Here is an 8140-nt window from a genome sequence, read left to right as displayed (position 1 = left end):
AAAAATGTGGCATTTTGGACCAAGTATAGTATTTTGTATAAGTAATACAAGATTTAATACGTAGTTAAACGTAATGTTTACAGATGTAAACAAGTAGTCAATTGGAAATGGGTGAAACTGGGTTATGTTTATAATGAAATACTCTGCAAGCGGACGTCAGAAATGTCAACTGCCAGTTTAATGTAGAAAATAAAACGTGCAGTACTTATTTTTTAGACTGATTTGTGCAGGTGTTTGTGTCAAAATAGCACAAACTATAATACTGCATGAACGTATTGGCCGACCAATAACTCTCTATTTTCTTTATTATTTTAGTTTTATATTGTTAATACCCCAGTGTGCGAGGCTTGTTTTTTCTCAATATAAACAGTGGATGAAGCTTCATTCATTGGTTCTAAGCTTCCTTTTTTTTAAGTTTCAAATTTTGAAAATTTGAGTAATAAAAAGCAACTTTTGTATGTACCTACCACTTTCCACCCTGTACCATTCAGGCGCTAGATTGAGGTTTTGCCAGCCCAAGTTGGAATGGACCACCGGATGGAGCAGGAGCCTCCCCAGTGGCGGCCAACTGTTGCCCGGCCCTCTTGTTACCAGGGCTCAAGTCGAGATATTGGGATTAACAGGGGTTAGCGGGCCAAATGAGTTGAAAATGAAATATCGGTTAGTCTCGAAGTTGATTTGATTCGAGGCGAGGAAATTTATTTTGCCCCCAGACGGTTGGGTTGGGTTGGATTGATATTAGTCATGAAAAAGTTTGTAATCAGTTTTTCTGTTTTTTTGTTCCAGTTCCGATTTCAACAGCGAGTGGTGGTGAGTCGACGAGTCAGCAGCGGCGCCGCCATGTGCCCCTCTATGGGCGGCTGGTGTCTGACGACTCATTGGGCAGCAGTATGGCGGCCCCTTTGCCCACCGGCACCCCCTCATCGACTGACATCCAAGCCATGCAGGCTCGAATACCGAACACATTCCGGGACCCATCAGCGGCCCCCTTGCGGAAGCTCAGCGTCGATCTGATCAAAACGTACAAGCACATAAATGAGGTGAGCGAACCGATTTTCTACTTATTGGGAAAAGTTGCGACCGCTGCAATATGTTGCCGCCGCACGATTCCTCCTCCTCCTCCTCCTCCAAGTGTTGAGTTGTTGCTGGGACCGTCAGACTTTTTTGGGGCGCCCCAACTTTTTTAACCAGACTCGCATCGCGTATGGCATACGAAATCGGGCGTATTTTATTCAGAAGTCATGTTTCCTGCTGGAATTCTCGCGTATCTCGCTTCCAACAGCGATTAGAAAGTCTTTACGTAAAAACAAAAAACGTTTCGAAAATGACGGTTTTCATACACACACGTCTTATGTCTTCTCTTCGTCATCTGTCTTCTCACTTATTAATGGAATTAATTAATTAATTTGTTGCACTTTCTATGCGCTTCACTTTTTTCATACTCGTAAAAGTATGTTTATTCAATTAGGAGCAACCATTTTTTTTTGGTTCAAAACCTTGGCACAGCTTTGACTTTAAACATTATTTAATGGGTTTATTATGCCGAGTCCTTCGGGCACGCCGCTGACGGTATGACGAAAACTCAAGAATCCGCTAAATTCAGAGTGTTTTACGTCAAAACCAGTGTAGTGCCTGAAGGGTTCGGGACAACTTTGACTTTTAACCTTCCTGAATGCGTTTATTGTGCCGAGTTCTTGGGCACGACGCTGACGGTATGACGAAAACTCAACAATCCGCTAAATTCAGAGTGTTTTGCGTCAAAACCAGTGTAGTGCCTGAAGGGCTCGGCACAACTTTGACTTTAAACATTCTTTAATTTTATTGTGCCGAACTCGCCCTTCGGGTACTACACTGACGGGATGGCAAAGAACATTGCCGCCAAATGCACAATGCATTGCTTAAAGTTGTGCGATTGTTGTTGTGTATTCTTAGCGTTAATGTGCGTTGTTCTTGTCCCTTTTCCAGGTCTATTATGCGAAGAAGAAGCGACGAGCTGCCCAGATACAGGGCGACGATACGTGGCATAAGAAAGAGCGCAAAATTATGTAAAAACAAAAAACGTTTCGAAAATGACGGTTTTTTAACACACGTCTTATGTCTTCTCTTCGTCATCTGTCGTGTCTAACTTATTAATGGAATTAATTAATTTATTTGTTGCAGTTTCCATGCGCTTCTTTTTTTTTTTCATAGTCGTAAAAGTATGTTTATTCAATTAGGAGCAAGTGTTTTTGGTTCAAAACCTGTGTTGTGCCCGAAGGGCTCGGCACAGCTTTGACTTTAAACATTATTTAACGCGTTTGTTAAGACGAGCCTTTCGGGCACGATGATGACGGGGTGACGAAAACTCAAGAATCGCTAAATTCAGAGTGTTTTGCGTCAAAACCAGTGTAGTGCCTGAAGGGTTCGACACAACTTTGACTTTTAACATTCCTGAATGCGTTTATTGTGCCGAGTTCTTCGGGCACTACGCTGACTGGATGACGAAAACTCAAGAATCGCAAAATTCGGAGTGTTTTTGCGTCAAAACCAGTGTCGTGCCCGAAGGGCTCAGCACAACTTTGACTTTAAACATTCTTTAATTTTTTTGTGCCGAACTCGCCCTTCGGGTACTACACTGACGGGATGGCAAAAAATGAAGAATCGCTAAAGTTGGAGTGTTTTTAGCGTTCAACCAAGTGCCGTGTCCGAAAGACTCGGTACAACTTTGACATTAAACATTGTTTAGTGCGTTTGTTGGGCCGAGCCTTTTAGGCACGACACTGACTGGATAGCAAAAACTTAAGAATCGCAAAATTTGAATTCGAAAATGAGTGTTTTGTTAAGTTCGCTGATATTTACTTTCAAAACTAGGCATTTCACAGTTTATGACAGAAAACGTAAAAAAGAAATGAACAATTCCCAGTCTCATTTCGTTCGGAGCATTATTTTGTAAAACAGACGCTAGATTTTTGGTGTAAAAATTAGCAAATTGTGCATTTGAAACAGCAAATAAATCTGCGTTTTGGTAAATTTGTTGAAATTTATTTTGAAATCTTCGAAAAGTATCGCAGTTTTTTTTTTTACTAAATCCAGCATTTTTTTTTTGTTGATTGGCAGAAGACCTAAATATCAATGCAGAATTACGAGATTCATTTTGTTCGGAACAGCGTTATTTTGTGAAGCAACAATAGATTTTCTGAGCGAAAATGTTTACAAATTGTGCAAAAGACAATCAACCTTTGAAGATGCAAGCCACTCATGCAGGAAAAAATCCTTTTCCACGGCGGCCTAAAAGCCTCGGAAACTCACCAGTTTTCTGTAATGACTGGAAAAGCCTGACTGTTTTGAAGTTGCAAAAAAAACCCATGAAACCAAAACGATGTAAATGAGCCTTTGGAAATTCCCCGCTATGTGGCGTGCAAATGCCCCTTTAACAGCGCGCTTTCCAAAAATAAACCCATGCCACCGCCCCATTATGTTTATTCGATGAGAGGGCGATATTCGTTTAATTTATTTAAGCGTTCAGAACAAAACAATGCCGCCAAATGCACAATGCGTGGCTTAAAGTTGTGCGATTGTTGTTGTGTATTCTTAGCGTTAATGTGCGTTGTTCTTGTCCCTTTTCCAGGTCTATTATGCGAAGAAGAAGCGACGAGCTGCCCAGATACAGGGCGACGACACGTCGCACAAGAAAGAGCGCAAAATCTACAATGATGGATTCGATGATGATAACCATGACTATATCATAAAGCACGGTGAAAAGTTCCTGGACAGGTAGGCGCCAGTGGTTTACTTTGGCTGGTGATGATTGATTGATTGAATTGTTGCAGATATGAGATCGATTCCCCCATCGGCAAAGGGTCTTTTGGGCAAGTGGTGAAAGCCTACGACCATGTGGAGCAGTGCAATGTAGCCATTAAGATCATCAAGAACAAGAAGCCATTCCTCAACCAGGCCCAGATCGAGGTCAAGTTGCTCGAGATGATGAACAGAGCGGACGCAGAGAACAAATATTACATTGGTACGTACTCACCTTCCGTCTGCTGAGTTCGATAATTAATGACTTGCTGATGATTGCAGTGAAATTGAAGCGACATTTTATGTGGCGGAACCACCTCTGTCTCGTATTCGAACTGCTCTCGTACAACCTATACGATTTGCTGCGCAACACCAACTTCAGAGGCGTCTCACTGAACCTGACCAGGAAGTTTGCGCAGCAGCTCTGCACGGCGCTGCTTTTCCTGTCCACCCCCGAACTTAGTATAATTCATTGTGATTTGAAGCCCGAGAATATTTTGTTGTGCAATGCGAAGCGATCGGCGATCAAAATAGTCGATTTTGGCAGCTCTTGTCAGTTGGGACAACGGGTGAGTTTTCATCATGCAAACTCCATTTTTTGTCTTTAAAATACGTGTTTTTCACGCAGATTTACCAGTATATCCAATCGCGATTCTACCGATCGCCCGAAGTGTTGCTGGGCATCTCCTACGACTTAGCGATCGACATGTGGTCGCTCGGTTGCATTCTGGTAGAAATGCATACGGGCGAACCACTGTTTAGCGGCTCGAACGAAGTCGACCAGATGAACAAAATCATTGAGGTGCTGGGAATGCCGCCGAAGCATCTACTGGATCAGGCGGGCAAAACGAGGAAGTTTTTCGAAAAAGTGCCCGGCGATCGGAGGTAGGTGATACTTTTTGAGCGGCCCTTGTAACGCTCAAACCTGGCGGCTAGCGCCGATGATAACCGATTGCTTCGCGAGTTCAAAAATCCAAACGCCCACTGGCGGCTAAATTATAACTACACTTTAACTAGTCAAATTTGACATCTAATGGAAATAGGTGTCACTTATTTTGTTTAGTTCGACTCAGCCTTTGGAAGCCTTTAAACAACCTGAAAAGTATGCAAGTATTGTTTTATGTTATAGACTTCCAAGCAAAGGTAAAAGAATGCGTTGAACGCGCGCGGACTCCTGGCATACATTACTAGGGACGATACGATACTGAGAAAGTATCGATACTTACTCAAATGAGTAGTAACCAAATCGCCTTGCAATACTGCTCATATATATCAGTATTCTGAAAGTATGGAAACTATTACCTGCTCACAATTTTATTAACTGGCTCGATATTGAGTGAATCTCCGTATAATCGTCATAAACACATTTTAAGTATACATTTTCGATGAGTTTTTCAAGACCGAAATTAACGGTTACCGTGAATTTTAACTGTAAAATGGTCGTTTAAATAAGAGATTGTAATAAAATTTATGGAATATATTTTAATGCATCTATTGCCATTAGGTAAACAAAAATATTATTTCTGAAGGTTTCCCAAAAAATCAGTTGCTGCAAATATTTAGGGGACAAGCTTTTTCTATTGTGCGTCATAGCAGCACCAGCTTTAGGAAATAGATATTCACTTATGAAAGTTAGGAAATACCGTTTGCATGTCTCCCAATGGGTCACTTTTCAAAGATATTCAGTTCCATATTGTTTTGATATCGGCAATAAGTTTTAAAACTGACTATTCAGAACAATTAATACGTATCTTTTGTATTCAACGCACAATTTCACGAACCTTAGATTTAGCTGTTTTCACATTTGGTCATTTTAAAGCCTCTTCAACGATGTGATTTATTGTGTGAGCCAAACAGGGCAAATATTTCATTGAGCGTACGAATAGCTAGATAGAGCATATGCATTGTACTATTTTGAAGAAAATGACATGATGACAATGACAAATGACAATGACAATTCACACCTAAGAAACCTCGCTCGTTCATTGTTTCAGTCCAAATGTTCAATCTGAGACAAATATTGTTAATCTTTGACAAAATTTAGCTTTAGCTATAGCTACAGAAGCTTCATATTTTTTGTGGGTCATCTTTTTTAAATAAGCTGCACTGAGTAGGTACCTTAAAATTAGGTTGAAGCAGGTTCAGAAGGTGTAAAAATCCTTCTCCTTCCACAATGTAAGAAGGCAATAATTGCAAACAAAAAACGCTAAAGCCTGCACTATTTGGTTGTATTTTGAACCTCCCTCCAAAATAGATATATCTATTATATTCAATAAAGAAAAAGTACTAGAAATAATTTATTTTCCTTATTGGCCGAAACTTGTAAAAATGCGTCTTCTAAAGTCCTTTGTGGAGGTATGTTACAATCCGTACTAGCATCGAAAAAACTTTTTAATTCCAAGATGTTTTCTAATTTAGAACCGCTAGATGTTGATGGCTGTGAGATATCCAACTCAAGTTCTTCAATAGACTTCACAAAATATCCTATATCTTCATAAATATATGTTCTGTGACTTTGGGCAGTGTTTACACTTTTGATAATTCGATTCGATACGAGTAATTTATTTCGATACCAAGTATTTGTTTCGAAAGAACGATTCATTTACCAAAGTACTCGGTATCGAAACAAAAGTATTGAATACCTACTTATATTTACTTGTATCGAATCATCCCTATACATTACGAGTACTAGGGCTGCTGCGAAGTTTTGTATAATCCAATTGATTGTGACTAATGTTTTGTATGGTTTTTAGGTATATTCTCAAGAAGACAAAGGACGGTAAAAAGTACAAAGCCCCTGGAACACGCCGGTTGCAAGATATCATTGGCGTGGACAGTGGGGGCCCTGGAAGCAGACGATCCGGCGAAGCCGGCCATTCGCAATCCGACTACCTAAAGTTCAAGGTACTGATAAAAAGTTTCGCCGGTTCACAGCAGGTTCCTTACTGGTGGATTTGCAGGATCTAATTTCCCGCATGCTCGACTACGACCCCCGGACGCGCATTACCCCTTACTATGCTCTTCAGCATGGTTTCTTCAGACGCACCTCGGACGAGGGAACTAATACGGGCGCGGCCGCTGCTGTAGCCAATCACAGTGCCAGCAGCAGTCCTGCCGTCGTTGCCATCGACTTGACCAACAGCCAGCAAGGTGAGTTTTCTGTCTATTTAACTAGCGGTGGTTTAGAGCGGTCCAAAACAAAAGAGTTTTGTCAACTACTGCAGTTTTCCGGGCGCTCTAGCGCCCTTGAAAGTGGCTGGAAACTGGGCAGTTATTGATTGTCAATTGTGTGATTTGCTGTTTCCAGGCTCTGACTCGAATCAATGACTAACATAGTGATATGGTTTCAACTAACCGTTCTAATTTAATACAGGTATGCGGTGTGTAGAGGGTAAATTTCAATATAGCTGTCTGTTTGGTTTAATGTTGGAAGTAGAACGCATGATCATCATAAGGGTCCTTAGGGTCAATTTCGGATTTGAACCGCACAGGGACATTTGAAAGGGTGATTTAAAATTGATGTCATTCCTTCTAAGGGATTATAGGGACTCAGTTGGAGGGAACGAAAAGAAATTGAAGCTATTTTTTCGATAATTTCCAGAATATATTAACAGTTGAAAAGAGTATTGTTTTGAAATGGTCCCATGTTTGATTGGTAGTCTATTGGAATACTCCAGTTAGTTTGTTCCAAAAGAAAAATTACCATTTTTGCTTCAACTTATGAAAAAAATGTATGTTAATAAAGTACTCTTCTTCAGTTTTTTGATGAAAATTCAAAGCTGCAACGAAGTTTTTGGTCATATTGTGACTTAGTTTGAAGCTTCTTTCAGGAAGTGTACACCAATTTCGAACAGAAAAATAGTATCATTTTTGATAATGATAAACACCCCCTGAGGAATGACGCCAATTTTCAATCACCCTGTATATAGTATACAACTGAGCACTTAACATCCTTGCTAAGAAAGAGGTTTGTTTCGCTTCTATTGCAGCTTTTTTCTGGGCTGATTATGAATGGGCATGTTTGTTTTGTAGATTTTTATGTAATATTTCGGGTCACTAACGGTTAAACCCGCAAACAGTCGGGACGTACTTTTGGACTACTTCTGATAAACAGGTTTTTGCCTTGGTTTTCCTACTGGTAATCGAGACTCAAAAATGCAAAATAGTGAATTGGATGATGACGTGCACAGGGGCGGATCCAGCTTTAAAGTCAGGGGGGGGGTTATGTAGAAAAAATACAGTCTTCTGTTATCTATGAAATTAGAAAAATGTTTCTCAAGAACCATTCGAGCCACAGAATTCGTTTTGGCATCGTTGGATAGAGAATTGAAAAGTCGATTCAGTCGTAACAACGTGAGTGAGG

The 8140-nt window shown here is 40.5% G+C and overlaps 1 protein-coding gene across 2 annotated transcripts in view; it reads left to right on the top strand.

Moving 5' to 3' along the window:
• LOC109540834 (serine/threonine-protein kinase minibrain) overlaps window positions 1-8140 on the top strand; it is a 17308-nt gene that overhangs the window by 5784 nt on the left and 3384 nt on the right. The window contains exons 2-9 of one of the 2 annotated variants that reach the window (XM_048669940.1): window positions 787-1040; window positions 3608-3753; window positions 3810-4000; window positions 4060-4346; window positions 4406-4662; window positions 6531-6681; window positions 6738-6927; window positions 7085-7373. In XM_048669940.1, the coding sequence (XP_048525897.1) occupies window positions 787-1040; window positions 3608-3753; window positions 3810-4000; window positions 4060-4346; window positions 4406-4662; window positions 6531-6681; window positions 6738-6927; window positions 7085-7104 (1496 nt within the window). In that variant the 3' untranslated portion in view covers window positions 7105-7373. Of the gene's footprint in view, window positions 1-786; window positions 1041-3607; window positions 3754-3809; window positions 4001-4059; window positions 4347-4405; window positions 4663-6530; window positions 6682-6737; window positions 6928-7084; window positions 7374-8140 lie in introns of those variants that run through there. The other variant, XM_048669917.1, reaches the window with a different exon arrangement.

The sequence above is a fragment of the Dendroctonus ponderosae genome, unplaced genomic scaffold, assembly GCF_020466585.1.
Source record: "Dendroctonus ponderosae isolate FM_Combo_2020 unplaced genomic scaffold, Dpon_F_20191213v2 Dpon_F_20191213_1, whole genome shotgun sequence".
Classification (NCBI taxonomy): domain Eukaryota; kingdom Metazoa; phylum Arthropoda; class Insecta; order Coleoptera; family Curculionidae; genus Dendroctonus; species Dendroctonus ponderosae.
The sequence above is the reverse complement of the archived record's forward strand: the minus strand, read 5'-3'. Positions and strand labels throughout refer to the sequence as shown.